The sequence below is a fragment of the Uloborus diversus genome, unplaced genomic scaffold (assembly GCF_026930045.1).
Source record: "Uloborus diversus isolate 005 unplaced genomic scaffold, Udiv.v.3.1 scaffold_15, whole genome shotgun sequence".
Taxonomy (NCBI): domain Eukaryota; kingdom Metazoa; phylum Arthropoda; class Arachnida; order Araneae; family Uloboridae; genus Uloborus; species Uloborus diversus.
Window position 1 is genome coordinate 727,726 of NW_026558209.1, and position 16,534 is coordinate 744,259.

The 16,534-nt window shown below is 31.1% G+C and overlaps 1 protein-coding gene across 1 annotated transcript in view; it reads left to right on the forward strand.

Moving 5' to 3' along the window:
- LOC129233049 (vacuolar protein sorting-associated protein 8 homolog) overlaps positions 1-16,534 on the forward strand; it is a gene marked incomplete at its 3' end in the record, with an annotated part of 119,948 nt that overhangs the window by 18,888 nt on the left and 84,526 nt on the right. Inside the window, 6 exon segments of the mRNA XM_054867131.1 lie at positions 3,902-3,952; positions 5,580-5,682; positions 5,765-5,821; positions 8,690-8,812; positions 9,523-9,603; positions 9,730-9,813. Coding sequence (XP_054723106.1) covers positions 3,902-3,952; positions 5,580-5,682; positions 5,765-5,821; positions 8,690-8,812; positions 9,523-9,603; positions 9,730-9,813 — 499 coding nt within the window.

Genomic DNA, 16,534 nt, shown 5'->3' on the forward strand with positions numbered 1-16,534 from the left:
ATAGAAAAAGCTTTTAATTACTGAAATAGAGAGATAACAATTTTCATGCTAAGCATACTTAGTGCTGTACGTTAGAACAGTACGTAGCCTCTGTGTGCGAAAATGCGTTCCAGATTTTATCTATATTTTTCATCTACACTCAAACCACATGAAAAAAATCACATTAAATTCTCTCAAATTTCACGATTTACTGTAAAAAAGTTTTTGCAACATAGCTAAAAAATATTTTTTCATAAGGCGGATAGGGAAAGTCACGTCAAATAAAAAAAGTTTCACGTAAAAATAACACAAAAACTTACAAATTACTGTATGAGTTGCTTCTTTAAATGGAATTCAAGGCATCGCAGCTGCATGGAATCTCACCAAACCTTTTATGATCTGTTTTACAAAATACGCATGGCAAAATTTAAAATTTTTTATTTCTGTATGTTTTTATTTTGCACATACTCGATTATCAGAGCTAGTTGGGACCGATAGTGCCTCGGATGTCGGAAATCGCTGTTAATAGAAATGTTGTATAAATTGTATAAATAATGAGCTGATGTGCGCATCACATGACTTCCTTTTACTCCTATTTAATGTCATTTTCCCCATTACTGGCAATTTTAATGTGATTCAATAGTTTACTCTATAAATATCACCAACAGTTGCCAAATTGAAGCCAGATTTAAAAAATAAAATCGCCAAATTTGTCGCCAAGTTGGCGACAAAACTTGGCGACCGAAAGACTGGCGATCTATCGCCAAGTGTCCGCCAAATGATAACACCACTTGAGTTTACATCGAAATGAACAATGATTTTCCCCCAAAAGGGGGCAAAAGACCCCCTTAGGAACATCCGAATGCAACCAAAAGAGAAGGTGCACAATAGGGTGGAGCTTATTTGCACTGAAAAAATAAAGTTTTAATTTTTGTAGGTCTTACCCTCTGAATTTGTTCCTTTTGATGAAAAACCACTAAATATGAAGTTTGAATGAAAAATTTTGATATTTAGAGGTAGCTCAATGAACTTGAAGTTTGTTACATAGAGAAAATTTCGACAAAAAGTGATAGTTACCATTTATTTATATTGCACTTGTAAATCAATTGAAACATGAAAGAAGGTGGTTTCTGGGTTATAAAATGCACCTGGCATTGTTCTGGAAACAAGTTATTGTTTTGAAACAGTCCCAGATAAAGTCACTTTCCTGCTGTCAGGGTATATTCTGTGGTGTTCCTCGATGACTTGCACCCGAGACACATGTACCCGAGTTACTGCCAGTGTTTGAACTGGTTGTATCAAAATACATAGCACGTATGTTGTTTTATATTCCCCAGCTTTCAATAGCTTTAAATACTGCTGTAGCCTGTGCCTCACCTGTCCCAGATGGAAGCTTGGGGTGAATTCCTTTCCCAGTTACTAGTACAGGCAGGCGATCTACTTTATCTTTTGCAACTAAATCAGGAATTAATTTGTTGTCCCAATGGATAACTAGAGGGACGTTAGGTTGAAACTTAGCCTTTATGTCTGCATACTTTGAGCTCTTTCCTTCCTTCTTTGACGGCAAATTGAGTCCTTATTTAAAGAAACTTCATCGATATATAATCCTAAGCTTTTTGCAGTTTCTGCTATGACATAGAAAGCCTTTCGATCTGACACTTTTGTTCTGTCCAAAGCTGCAGCATGTTGGGGAGTAACTATAGTTTTTCTCCCTCGCTTCCTTTTCTGTCTTTTTGATGCTTGTTCTGTGATATCCATTTTCTTACCTTCTTCCGTTTAGCTTAAGTTGCTATCAGTTTCAGTAGATGATTCAAGTTCCACTATAGAATCTTTTAATATAGTAAATCCACTAATATAATCTGTTGCTGTATTCGGGCATTTGCTTTTGCTTCTCGTTCAAGAGCTTTTTTCACTTTTATGTCAAGCTTTTTATCAACTCCTAACATTGATCCACACCAACCTTTCTTCCTTTGTGCTATTAAAAATCTTTGTCTTCTTGTAAGACTGCTTAACCGGTTAAAACATCAGCATGAGCAACATCAAAAAGATCTAGTTTAGAGAGAAAAGTCGATTCCTTAGCTTGCTGTGTTGATGAACATCGAGCTTTATTTTTCTTCAAAAGCTGCCACTCTTTATACAGCTTTTCAAGCTTCATTTGACAATTTTGGTTGTCTTGCATAGGAATTCTAGCTTTTTGCCAAAACTTGGCAATTTCTGTGATGGTCAGTTGAAGCTTGGAGTTGAAGCTTGTCTTACGGTTTTCTTCAATTCAAGATGATGATGCAAAAAATGTCCCAGAGCCATACGCAAGGATGGCAATTTTCCACCTTTTAATTCTGGAACTGACCCACCAAGAAGATACAAGTCACTTTGAGATCTTGTGGCTTTTGCAGTCATTTTGCTATCAAAACTGAAGCAAAAATAAAATACTGAAAGCAAACTAAGTGCTAAAATTACCAAATGTGTTTTGTGCAGCTAAAGATGTCGCATCCTAAAACAAAATGGCTAAATCAGAGCTAGCATGGCTTTTAAATATTTGTGGTCTGCCTAGTGGTGCTATCAAGTAAGTTATATGTGAAGTTAAAATAAGTCCAAGGTATATTTATAAAACAATGGAAAAGTAAACAATCTTTGCTTTTCGAAAAAAAAAAAAAAAGATCCCGCAATGTTAAAATTTTCAGTTGTTGAGCTACCTCTAAACAATCTTTAAATGTGCTAATATTTGGCCTGAATTTTTTTTTCATACAAAGGAACAAAATGAGAGGGTAAGAGGTTAATATTTTCATAGTTGAAAAATAAGCTCCACCCTAGTGCACAACCAGACCCCACTAGGAGTCCACGTACCAAATTTAAACTTTCGAGAACACACCGTTCTCGAGTTATGCGACATACATACACACATACACACATACATACGTACATACAGACGTCACGAGAAAATTCGTCGTAATTAACTCTGGGATCGTCAAAATGGATATTTCGGGTGTCTGTAAGTTCCTAGGCACATATCCACGTGTGGTCGGGTTGAAAAAAAAACTCAACATTCATTCGGGGGTGAATAAAATGGAAATGAAGGCCGATTTTTGAGTGAAATTTTTTTCGCAAATACAATACTTCCTTTTTTGTAAAAGGAAGTAGAAATACAATAGAATATTTGTAAGCAATGTACAGATAAAAAGTAATGTTTTACAGTTTAAAAAAACTAAAATGGAAAATGACTTATACCAAGTTTTAAAATGTCAATTGTTTTTTTATAGCAATACCAAGTTAAATATTGGATGATGCATTAAAAAAACACACAAATTCCTAGGCAATATTTCTATTTTCAAATTGAAAATTCATCATTTGATAAAATTTACATCATTTTTTGAGAAATAGACTTCATTATCGACTCGGTTAACATAAACCTCGGTTAATGGAAGCTCGGATAATCCAGGTTCCACTGTTTGACCATTGTCCTTTTGTAGTCTGACAACAGGTGAACTTTCTTTCGGTAAACTGGTTCGAAGTCACTTTCGTTAATTGAAGGTACTACCTCACACTCGTCGTGTAAATAATTTCGTCAATTAAGTTTTCGTCAATTAATTTCTGAATTTCTTGAAACTTTTCATATTTTGCACAAAACAAATCCCATGATTTGAGTGTATCTACTTTTTTACCCTTTTTGTATTTAATTATAACTTTACATTTTCAAGTTCCTTCTTTAATTATGTTTTTTTTGTCATGTTTTTAAAAATGTCCTTATTGATTATCATAAGTAAGTTCAGTCCATCAACCTTTTACAAATGGTTGATTTATCTGGGTTAGTAATCAGATTAATTTATTATTAATCTGGTTTAATAATAACTGGTATGAATCAACGATCCATTGATTTTTTTTTTTTTTTTTTTGTTTCTCTTATGTTGCTCTTGCTTTATTTCAGGCGAGTGATGGCTACCAGAACGTGCGAAACAAGATGTATTTTTTCTGGGAGGTATTTAGATTTTAGTAGTGTTATTTAATTTTATACAAACATTTGTGAGTTTTTTCAATTTCTTGCATTGAAGTCTTACATTTTCATGTTGTTATGAATTATTTAATGTGCTTTGTGTGTAATATCATTCTAGCTGTCTTTTCTTATTCTTTCTTTTTTTTTTTTTCGATATTTGCTACTTATTTCACATGCGTTGCTTTATGTTGCATTAGAATTTCAATTCATATCCCCCTTTGTTATTCATTTTTGCTGCTTGAATTGTCATATATTACAAATATGGATTTATATGCTTGAAATATGTGTACAATTCAATGTCGTATACTTATTTTGAGGAATTTTTTGTGTTTATAAAATATGTTTAGAAAAGATTATTGCTATTATTAAACTGAAGTATATATCATTGCTTAAAAAAAAAAAAAAAAAATCCAAATCTGTGTAATCACACATTAGTTTATTCCTACATTATTTCACACTGTTAAAAGATAAAATATATTTCTAAAATAAAATAGCATGTTCTATATTTTCTTACAGTGTAATATTTATTGCTATACTTTTTTTAAAAAGCTTCATATCACTTTTTTTTTTACAAAGGTCATTAGTTGTAATTTTGCGATCAATATTTAAAAAAAAAAAAAAATCTGCTTTGATTTTTTTTCCCTTTTAAATGATAGGTTTGTTTCATTTACATATATTTAACATTTTTTTCTGGCTTGTGCAGGATTATATACATACATAAGGTTCTTATCATTTTATCAGTCCAGTTTTAGAAGCAATGACTATTTTAATTGAAGGTTTTAAAAGCAGTTTTTAGCTACTTTCCCAGTAAAAGTCAGAAAAAGAAGAAAAAAGCATGAAAGAAGGCTTAATGGACAAATGACTGAGTCCGATTCTCGAATATTAGACTCCGAATCCTTTATCCCAAAATGAGATTGACTCCGACTCCTCAGCTATGGTTTTAACTGCGAAATAATTATTGTTGATATGGCTTTTTTTTTCACGCTAAAGTTTTAATTTAGGTATTTAGTTTTCAGGGAATAAACTCGAAGTCATTTAGGTTTCTACATAAAGATATGCGCAGATGATTATTATTATTATTATTTTTTTTTTTTGACAATGAAAAGTACTTCTTTAAGTTGACATTTTATTGTTTTATTTATTTTGGTAAGTGCATTAATTCATTGAAAAATTTATTTTTGGCAACAGGGGAAAAAGAAACTTTTTTTTTTTTTTTGATATGATGTATTTATTTTAATGAGCTTATCAATTTTAATTATTATTTTTTCGTTTTGAAAGCTGCTAAAGATTTTTTTAATGGAAAAAGTGTATTAGCTGCTTTGTTTAAAAGGTGTTGCTATTTTATTTGTTCGTTTTTTTTCTTTTCTTTTTTTTATGCATCTAATTTTTTTAGATGAGTGAGGAATATTTTATTCCTAGAAATTAGCTTAAAATATTAAAAAATATGTTTGAAACAATTTGCGATTGTAGCTATTTTTGAGAATATTGATCAGGTACTAGAAAGTAGTATGGGTATACGGGAAAGTAGGCTCGTATAGGTCTAGACAGAACTTCTTGTTAAATAAATGTTACATTTGTAAGAAATGTTAATTTTCAATTCTTCTCTATTCAGTCGAGGAGAGGTGTGTGCCGTGGAACCCCTGAGAATGACCCCCCACTTTCGTAATCACCCCAGCCAGGAAGTGTGTCTCGTAGCTCTAGGGACCGTCACCAAAGTGAGTTAGTTACTTTCTGATAATTATGTGCAATTTCGCCTTCCATTGTTTAGTATTAAGCTTGACAGGATTTCTATTGCAGATAATTGCAGTTACTGTGAGGCCCTCTCTGCGTGTTTGGTTCTCTCATGCATTAAGAGTGAGTTTTTTTTTTTTTTTAATTTATTTAAGGGTTTTCATAACATTTTGCAGAATTCAAATTCAAAACAAAAAGAACTGCAATAATTAAAGTGAAATTAATGTGTATTTTTCCTTGTATGTAACAGTCATTCTCTATTTACTTTAGAAAACTAGTTTGGATATTTATGATTAAAATCAAACCCCAATTTAGTGAATTTATCAGGATGGAAACTTTTATACCAGGGTTGGCAAGGTTTTGCACACTACTGGGTTTTGGACGGTAAAAACCAGGGTTTTTACCGTCCTGTGTCCAAAACCGTTGTGTCCAAAACTGTCCGAAAGTGTCCAAAACTCTATTTTTAGAAAAAATGTATTCTGTGAGAAAACATCAAAAAAGAATAAAATGTATCAAAGTAATGTTTTATATTGAACATTAATTAAATGAGAACATTCAACTATTTATGCAGATGAATTTAATCTAATTACATAGAAGTTGAATTGTTTATTAAAATTTCAATTTGTATGCATGATATATTGAGTAAATGATATATTAATTTGCATGCATGATATATTCAGTTCTGGCGGTGTATTTCATGTATTGCATGCATGAGTTTATTAATTTATTTATTTTGATAATAGTAACCAAATTTCCCGATGTTTATGCATAAGTGTGCAAATGAAAGCAGGGTTGGCAAGGTTTTTACCATCCTGTTCAAACCCCTTGAGCCCGAAAGTGTCCAAAACTATTTTTGAGAAACTACATTTTGTGAGAAAATATCAAAAACAGAACAAAATGTGTCAAAATTATTTTTTTGACTATTTAATATATTTATTCAATGTGAATATTCAAGTATAAATATGCCATATGTGACTTATTTAGGCAGCTGATCTTAATATAGTTAAGTAAAAATTAAATTCTTTATTGAAAATTTCAATTTGTAAGCAGGAGTTTTTTTCCCCATAAACCAAATTTTTCGACATTTATGCATGTGTGCATAATATGTCAATTTCAAAATATAGTGCAATAATTGACTTAAATGCAATAAATTACAATGTTTTGCATAGTTACAGAATGTATTACATTAAAAATATGAACTAAAAACGGACTAGCACAAGTTCTATAACATAAGTGTTATTCATCAATTTCTTGTTCTGATTTAAAAAATAATTTTCGTTAAAACATCATGTAAAACTTATTTGCAAAAACCATTTAAAAAAAAAAGCTTTTTTTTTTTTTGCACCTAAATAATCTACATTTAATAACATTCCTTTGTATTATAAATGGAACTGAAAGTAGTTGTCTTGGTAGTGTTGTGAATTTTCTTTCAAAACTCTACCAACTGTTACATAAGGATGTTTTTACATAATAGCTATTAGCAACTTTTTTAAGTAAAATATTTTTTAAATGAACATTTTTGAGAAAAATATTGTTAAATACTCATTAGTTAAACCTCATTAATATCTTTATTTATGCATCGTGAATATTGCAGTGAAAACAAATTGATTAGATTACACCCCTTTAGCTTTAGCATAGTTTTGGAGAGTTTAAGACAGTTTCGGACTTTACAGTTTCCAGGCCACGTTTAGTATTCAAAAAAGTAAGTTTTAATGGGAGTTAGTTATCGCTTTCTGCATCAGTATCGCTATTCATTAATGTCCCCGGCCTTTAAAAAATGGCTGATTCCAAGAAAAGTCCTTTTCTGCTTGGCACAAGATATATATATCATTTAGAAAACAATCGAATATTTCCTACCTCAAATTAACAAAAAAAAAAAAAAAAAAATCAGGCTGTTAAAATAATTTGTTAATTTGGGGTTTATTATTCTGTAAATAGGGGTTTTTCGCCTTCATTTTAGTCGGGGAGAAAAGATAAATTCGCTAAAATGCGAAATTAGTAAATTATTATCAAATACATTAATAACTATAACTATACATTAATAACATAACCATAATACATTAATGCAATGTTAGGCTTATCATTCCAGCAAGTTGTCTTAAAAGATACAACAGCATATTTTCCTTTAAATGAATATTAATTCATTTGTGGTTAATTTAAAATGATTGAAACATAAAAGTATGCAATGCTTTGACTTTATAAAATAAACTTCCCTCCATCATAATAAATATTTTTAAAAAATCCGAGATGGGGGGATTTTTCTTTTTTTTCCTGATATAGACGACATGGGTTTCATTAAAAAACATCAAATAATAATAAAAAATTAATGAGCCACAATTTAACAATAGATGCCATTACTTTTTTTAAAGAATGACAAGTATCGGTATCATGCATTGAAAGAAATCTCATTAATATTCCGTCAAATTTACTGTTCGCACTATTTTTTTTAAATTGTAAAATTTTGTTAACTAACTCTTAAGTTTATATTATCACACTGCATTGAACAAATAGTATGCTTTTTTATCACTTCTTAGACTTCAATACCCATTTTACCCCACAGGCTACTCATTTTCACCTGTGTGGGGTAAAATGGGTATAGAAAACATATAGTCATAAACACTCCTCTCAAAAATAAATTTGTATCAAATTATGTGTGAAAATAATTTAATTCTACTCTCAACAGATGTAATGTATTCATAAAAAAAAATAAATAAATTAGAAACAAAATAGTTTGACAAAAATATTCGAGCCAAAATCCAAAAGTAGGCTATTTTATACCCATTTTACCCCACCTGACCCTACAATATTAGTATAATAACAATAATATAATAACAATAATAAATAACAATATTATTTTTACCAATTTAGTGGCTTTTATTAAAGTAAGGATTAAGAAATTGTATTCACTGAAGTTGCATAAGAACTCTTTCTAAAATAAATTGTTTTGCACGGAAATGAAACTTTAATAAATCTATTCTCTGCTTGTTACAGGCAAATCCTGATACATTACCTGTTTTAAGCTGGCAGTTTGTTGTGATACAAGTGGCTTCATCTACTAGAGTGATTGATCCAGTGTTAGCGTTTGGGAGGCAGAGTACAGTTTATTTTTTCCAGGTTTTGAATTTTTACTTTTAAAAGTAGTGGTTAAAATTTGTATGTCCATATATTTGTATCAGGATTCATGATTTTTAAATTTTTTTTAAATAAAAAAGGCGGATGTTTTTTTGTCTTCTACTTGAATAAACAGAAAAAATGTCAAAAACAGTCAAATAGGTTGGACAAGTTATTGATTATTTTCTTTGAAACTTGCATTGTGTATTTTTATTATTATTTTCATGTTTATAAAGGAGTGTTTTTAACTGTAGAACTTTTATTTCATTCCTATTTTCTTCTTAATTATTTTTTTAATTTTTGGTTAATATTTGGGTTCATAAAAAGAACTTAGTTTTTGATTGCCATTTATTCAAGCATAGTTTTTAAATGACTTTGTATAAGTATATCATTTTTTTTTTAAACCAAAGTGTGCCAAAGTAGTACATTTCATGACAATTATAACTGAATACATTTAAAACTACAAGTAATTAATTGAAAGAATTGAGACTTCAAAAGCTCCAGGACCAAACAATAATTATAGAGGTCCCTCCTCCTCCACTGTCACCCCCCCCCCCCTTTTGTATTCATTATAATGAAGTTGCGTAAATAATATATTTTTTTTATTTTCATGTTTCATTGAGAATAAAATATGTATAATCAATTTCCAACTTTCAGGATTGTATGAATAAACTCATAAAAATTTTGTGACATTTTAAATTGGTATATTTCAGGTCAGTTTTGGATCAGCTGACAAAATCATTTTTACCCCTCTGCAAAAAATAGAACTCCCATACGTGTTTCAAAATTTTGCTGTAAGTTTTGGATTTAGAATATTTGATTATATTTTTTTTTCTGTTGTGAATGTTCTTCTATCTTATTGTATCTATATCAGTCTATATATGTATATATATATTATGTGGTTTTTTCCCCCCATATAGTGGTTGAATTCTAGAACTTTGGTTACTCTCGATGTCTCAGAACACCTTCATGTTATTGATGTGAAATCTGAAGAAGAACTTGAAGTACGTATGCAAATGATGAGAAAACTATTTATTATTTGAAAAAAATCAGGTTCTTATTGTCATCTTTACTAATAATAAAACTGAAAGTCTGTCCGAAGGATGTCTGGATGTCTGTGACGTGCATAGGCCTAGACCGTTCTGCCGATTTTCATGAAATTTGGCACAAAGTTAGTTTGTAGCATGGGAGTGTGCATCTCGAAGCGATGTTTCGAAAATTCGATGTGGTCCTTTTTCTATTCCAATTTTAAGAACAAAATTATCATAAGATGGACGAGTAAAATACGAAATTATCATAACGTGGAACTGTAACATGGGCACAAGCCAATTGGCGAGAAAATTCACCATACATTATTTGTAAATATACAGGCGAACCGAAAGACCTTTTGATTTTTCTATTACGGGCAAAGCTGTGCGGGTACCACTAGTGAATTAATATAGCAACATCTTTTCTATTTTTATGTGGGTTTTTTTTTCTTTGAAACTCATGATTTTACATTACGTGTATACTGGATTCCTAATATAATGAGTCTAATTTTGTATCATCTCCTACAGACATTTCTGAGAGAGTTTTAACGCCAAATTTTCATATTATTCAGAAAAAAATTATTTTTCATTAGCTTTCAAAAATTGATATTTTAAGGTCTTTTCAATGTAAATCCACAAAACAAATATTATCCGTTACATTTGAATGAAGTTCTAATGAACAAAAATAAATTTCAGAAAAAATATGAGATTTCTTAATTTTATTGCATAGTTCCATTTTCTAAGATATTCTTATTGAAAGTGGTTTAGGTGAAGAAAGTAGTTTCTTAAAACGTTATTTTTTTGCATAAAATATACATGCAACATGCAGTATTTTTTCAATTGCATGTCACCTTTTTTAAGGGTATTTCTGAGTTGTACGTTCCTTTCTCCCAGACTAAAAACATAGAACAATTAATGTCATTTAACTTTGACTAATTTGTTGCTAGTTACTAATAATAAAGCTGAAAGTCTGTCTGTAGGATCTCTGTGACGTGCATAGTGCCTAGATCGCTCCTCCGATTTTCATGAAATTTGGCACAAAGTTAGTTTGTAGCATGGGGGTGTGCACCTCAAAGCGATATTTCGAAAATTCCATGTGGTTCTTTTTTTATTCCAATTCTAACAAAAATATCATGAGACGGACGAGTCAATTGCGAAATTATCATGACATGGAATGGGAGAGCGAATGAACGTAGCCAATTGCCGAGAAATTCGTCATCCATTATTTGTAACTAGTGATACCCGCACGGCTTTGCCCGTAGTAGAAAAATTAAAAGGTCATTTGATTCGCCTGTATATTTACAAATAATGGATGATGAATTTCTCCCCAATTGGCTATTTTCATTCACTCTCCAATTCCAAGTCATGATAATTTTGTAATTTACTCGTCCATCTCATGATAGTTTTGCTCCGGAAAATGTTCTTAATATTGGAATAGGAAAAAAATAAAATCGAATTTTTGAAAAATCGCTTCCAGGTGCACAGCCCCATGCTACAAAATACCTTTGTGCTAAATGTCATGAAAATCGGCCGAATGGTCTAGGCGCTATGCACGTCACAGAGATCCGAACATCGAGACATCCTGACAGAGAGACTTTGAGGTTTATTATTAGTAAAGAATATACAGGTGAACCGAATGACCTTTTAATTTTCAACTACGGGCAAAGCCGTGCGAGTGCCACTATTTTACAATAAGGTAGAGAATTTGGGACACTGCTAATTTCTCAGAACCAATTTTCAGCGGCCATGTTTTTGTGATCTCTAACCTTGACCACTAAATGGTGCCACATTAAAAATCAGCATCAAATGAGTAAAATTGATGATTTTGTGAGAAAAAGAAAATTTCATGACTCAAAAGTAAATATTTTTGAGCAATCACGATTGCTTATTGTTCTCATTTGACCGTTTTTGATGTCCGGTTCCTTTTTCAGCTTGGACCACTTGTCAGTGGCGTCCATGTCCTACACACATACACACATGCCTTCACACACACACTCGTGATTGCGAAAAACATAATTTGAATTAAAAATTTCAGAATTCAAATTAATTTCTTTTTTCTTCATTTTTATTTCATCTTCTGTCTTTGCATTTCAAAAACTGATCAACTGAATTTTATTTCGTTATAAAAGAGAAGTACTTTAAATATTTTAGTTATGAGAAAATAACAATGGAGCATCTAGATGGACCACCATTTTGGTTTTTCTTAAACCACGTGGTGATTGTAATTTGGGACGGCCAAACATTTTGCACCTTAGGACATGTTCCAAGGTACAACATATGCATGCTTCTTATTAAGTAAGGTATGTTTAGGACAGGGGTGATTGTGTTCCGGTACTTGACCGAATTTCCGGTATTTTCGGACGTATTTCCGGTATTTTCATGTCTGAAAATACCGGAATTATGTTTTTTTATCGTTATGCTTTTATCGTACTACCTCTTTTTTTGAATTATATAATACTCATCAAATATGCCTGCAAGAGTTTTAAGATGGACAATCAGACCCCGAAGAGTTCCTATTTTTCCTACTTTTTCCTATTTTTTAGAGCTTTCTCCTTATTTTCCTACTTTTTCCTTTTTTTTCCTGCTTTTTCTTTCTTTAGTATAGCTCTTCTAATTGTGAATTGATTATTATTTTTATAATGCCGCACCGATAATTTTCTGCATCTTTCAAATTTGAAAACAAAAGAAACAAGCGGATCCTGAACTTTTCATTGACTGACTACAGTAATTTCTTAAAGGAACGCCGCGGCATCTGTGTGTTTAAAAGTTAAATTTTCGTAAGTGACTTTTTTACCGTTGCTCCGTTTATGATCGACTTTTCTTTTTATCGCCCCGACTTCAGTCCTACTGTTTTAAAGAAACAATAAGGAAGTGGACACCGGCACATTCTGATGTAATTATACATACTTACCCGTATGTAAACTTAACCGTCAATTAGAAGCTTTAATTAATGTAAACGGCCGAGTGTTCAAAAAGTGCGGGAAAAGCCGAATTTCCAATTCACCAATTTTTCGTATAGATGATTACAAGGGAAATGGAGCTCCATTTAAACAGAAAGGCAATGTAAAACCTTAAAAGGAACGTAAGGAAGCAAAAATTGAAAAACCTGTACACAGTATATATTTTCTTGATTTTAGTACAAAATAAAAGCGACATATAACAGAAATTCGCAAAAATGGAACACATCAAAAATAATCGCAGAAACTAACTTTTTTCATACATAAATATGATTGTTGTTCATTCTAAATAGGAAACATGATTATAAAATTTATAAAATTTCAGTTTCTTTCCTTGCAAAGAGTGTATTTGCAAAAAAGGAAAAACTCTGCAAAACCTAGATGGGCAAAACGTTCCCGATTTTCGGAGAAAAATCGGAAATCAATTTAAATGCGAGATACCGTTTTTATTTCTTCACATTTTTAAAAGTTGGGGGGGGGGGGGGATAGAGCCACAAGCAAATATGTTCTGTATTTCTTTTTCTTTTTAATAGATATTTTTAAATCTGATATATCATCAATATCAAGGAATTGCTCCCCCCTCCCCACATCACTCTTAATTTCGTGAACAATTTCAGGATGAATATTTTTGTTGTATGGTGAGGATGGAATTGTTTACCATGCAAGCATTTTCCCTTTTTTTTTCCGTGACAAAAATTTTGGAAGAAGGAGGTAAAAAATCATCAAACCAATAAAACAATATTCCTTTTTATTGCTTGATTAAAATTAAAACTAGCCCGTCATTTGATTTTTCCCCCGGGGAAGGCTAGCAAAAAATGTATACTGAATGCAAATTTTGTCTAAAAATAATAAAAACCACACAAACTTGTATAGTTAAGCATTAATTTTCTAAAGCCAGGGAGGGGAGAAATTTTTCTCACTGACCCCCCTAAATGACGTTCCTGAAAGAAAAAATTTCTTGTATGCTAAAAATATATAACATAATACAAACCCTTTAGTTTACTTATTTCGTTATTTATTTAGTTTAATTATTTTATTATGAATTTTTTGTCCCATATTTAAGAACAAATTTATTTTAGTTCTGCACTTTTAGTCTATTTCCTTTTTTTTTTTAAAAATTCAAACATCTGCCCCTGCTTATGCAAAAATGCATGTCAGCTGCTGATTATTTTCAACTAAAACTAATTTAATATTTGCTTTGCATTTTGTATCATAGTTTATGACAACAGGAATTGAAAGTGTTAGTATTTTCAAATGATAAATGGATGCTCTCGAAGGAATGTTTTCGTTTTTGACAAAACAAATCTTTAACAAAAATGGTTTTATTGCACCAAAATATGAGTTTTATTATTATTGTTATTATTATTTTATTTATTATTATTATTATTATTTTTGCGATTGCTATATTGCATTTTATTCTTTTGACACTTGAAATTTTTATTACTGTATTGTTGAAAGGTGTTTGTTTGGATTTTATTTTCATATTTTTTTATTTAGTACCTTTGTTTCTACTAGTTTATTTTTCATACTGAAAATTGTCAGTTTGTTTCTTTTGTTTTGTTTTTTGACTCGGTCTTTCATTAAATCCCTTTAATACTTCAAAATACTGTTAGTTTATTTTTGGGACAGTTTTAAATCAAAAATACTGTTAGTTTATTTTACATTAGAAATAAAGTTTACTCTAAATCTGTTTCCTCTTGACGTCTGTTTAGTCTTATCTCTTCCTATTTTTTCCTACTTTTTAAACTGATTTTTTTCCTAATTTTCCTACTTTTTAAATTTTTTATTCCTTATTTCCTACTTTCCCCCCCAAAAAACCACTTCGGGGTCTGGACAATTATCCCTTAAGATGGACAAATGTCAAGACAATTTGTATAACACCAGCTCAAAAGTACCTTTGTGACCCATTAAAAATTTAAGTGTACACACAATATTTTGACTCGGAAATATTTAAAACTAATATAGCAAAGGTGCACTTAAGTAATAGCGGCCAAAGGTTCCCCCCCCCCCCCCCCCCAGGTCTCGCTTTGAAACTTTCAGGTATTTTTTGATGAACTCACAATCACCTCTGGTTTAGGAACATGGGACAATGTTCTAATCTTATATAGTCTTAATATTCATGATTCACTACCATGAAAAAAAATTTTTTTTTTGTTCTCTGGTGCAAAATTGGTTCAAGTATATGTCTGTTTCCTGAATCACGAAGACTTTCCCATAGCACAGCAGGATGTGTCCCAAGCAGGGCTGTGGAGTCGGAGTCGGACTGATTTTGCGGTGAAGGAGTCGGAGTCCTTGGAAAACATTCCGACTCCGTGCTTCTTTTTTTCTTTCCTTTTTACTGACTCTCTTTGTATTTTTTAAAAAACTGAATACCAATTGGCTCGATTACATGTATAAAAAGATACTAATGAGAAAATAACTGCCGTTATGGCAATCAGCTAGCTTGAGCGCTTACCGAACTTTCTGTAGCCGTCCCCTAGTTTGCTTGCTTTTTAACTTAACTAATAGCAACTGCCAGCAAACGGTTTTGTTGCCTAACATTTTCAAGTAATCACTTTCAAATAAAGATAGAAATATAGTCTTTTGTTCGATCTCAGTTATAAAATAGTTAAAGAAACGTAACAAATTAATAAGTCGAGGCCCATAGCTAAAGTTGAAACCTTTAAGGGTGATCGGCAAATTCAAAGAAGTTCTGGCACGAAAGCATGAATACAAAAGATCCAATGAAATAATTTTTTTCTTTATTAAGACTATTTCTATAAGCTTGGTTCCCACTAAAAAGTATGGAACAAAATAATGTAAATAATTTCTTGAGTACAACATTCAATTATTGCTGTTAATCTTAAAATCTTCATGTTAAGGTTAATTTTAAAGCAGCCAATAAAATTTAAATTAAAAATTTAGCAAAGAAGAAACATAGGTATAGTAAAAGCTATTCGTACAAATTTGTACACTGCCGCATTTTGTGTAAAAATAGCTTCTGACTTATATGTGCCCTATTTTCGTTAACATTTTATTGATGAAATATAATTTAAACTCTGAAATTAACTTTGGGTGTCATCTACCAGATAGGTGTCAACCGGGGTAAACCACCTATTCTCAAGAAATTGGATTTAGAAAGAAAAAAAAAAATTCTCTCAAGATACAGCTTTCAAAAATTGAAAGCACACGATTCGATCAATATCTATTTGTTAAACATTAAAGGGGAGAAAATTACAGATAGTCCTTTTCAAATTTTTTTAAGGGGATTTTTAAGTCATCTCACTTTTCAACTCGTAACTATTGGAACATTTGATTTTAAATTGAATTTCTAACGTTGTATGCGTCTTGTATTTACAATAAAAAACAAAATGTGAAATTTTCATAAAAAGGATTTAATATCTGTTTAGAGGTTTTACCCCTTCCTCTGAAGGGAGAGAGGGAGTTGAAAAAATACAATTAAAAAAAAATCCGGAGTCGGAGTCTGGCGTTTCAAAATCCAGGAGTCGGGGTCGGAGTCGGCCATTTTCCTTCCGACTCCGCAGCCCTGGTCCCAAGGTACAATGGGATGTGGTACCTTGGGACAGCTTTTAATTTAAATGGCTGGCAACATTTTATTTCCAAGCTGTCTGAATTTTAAAAATCATATTGCATAAAAGTATGTTGGAGTATTTTAATGTAACTTTTAGATTTTAAATTTGATTCAAATAATTGACATTAAAAATTAAAATATGAAAAAGGTATCCAAAGGTTCTCAACAC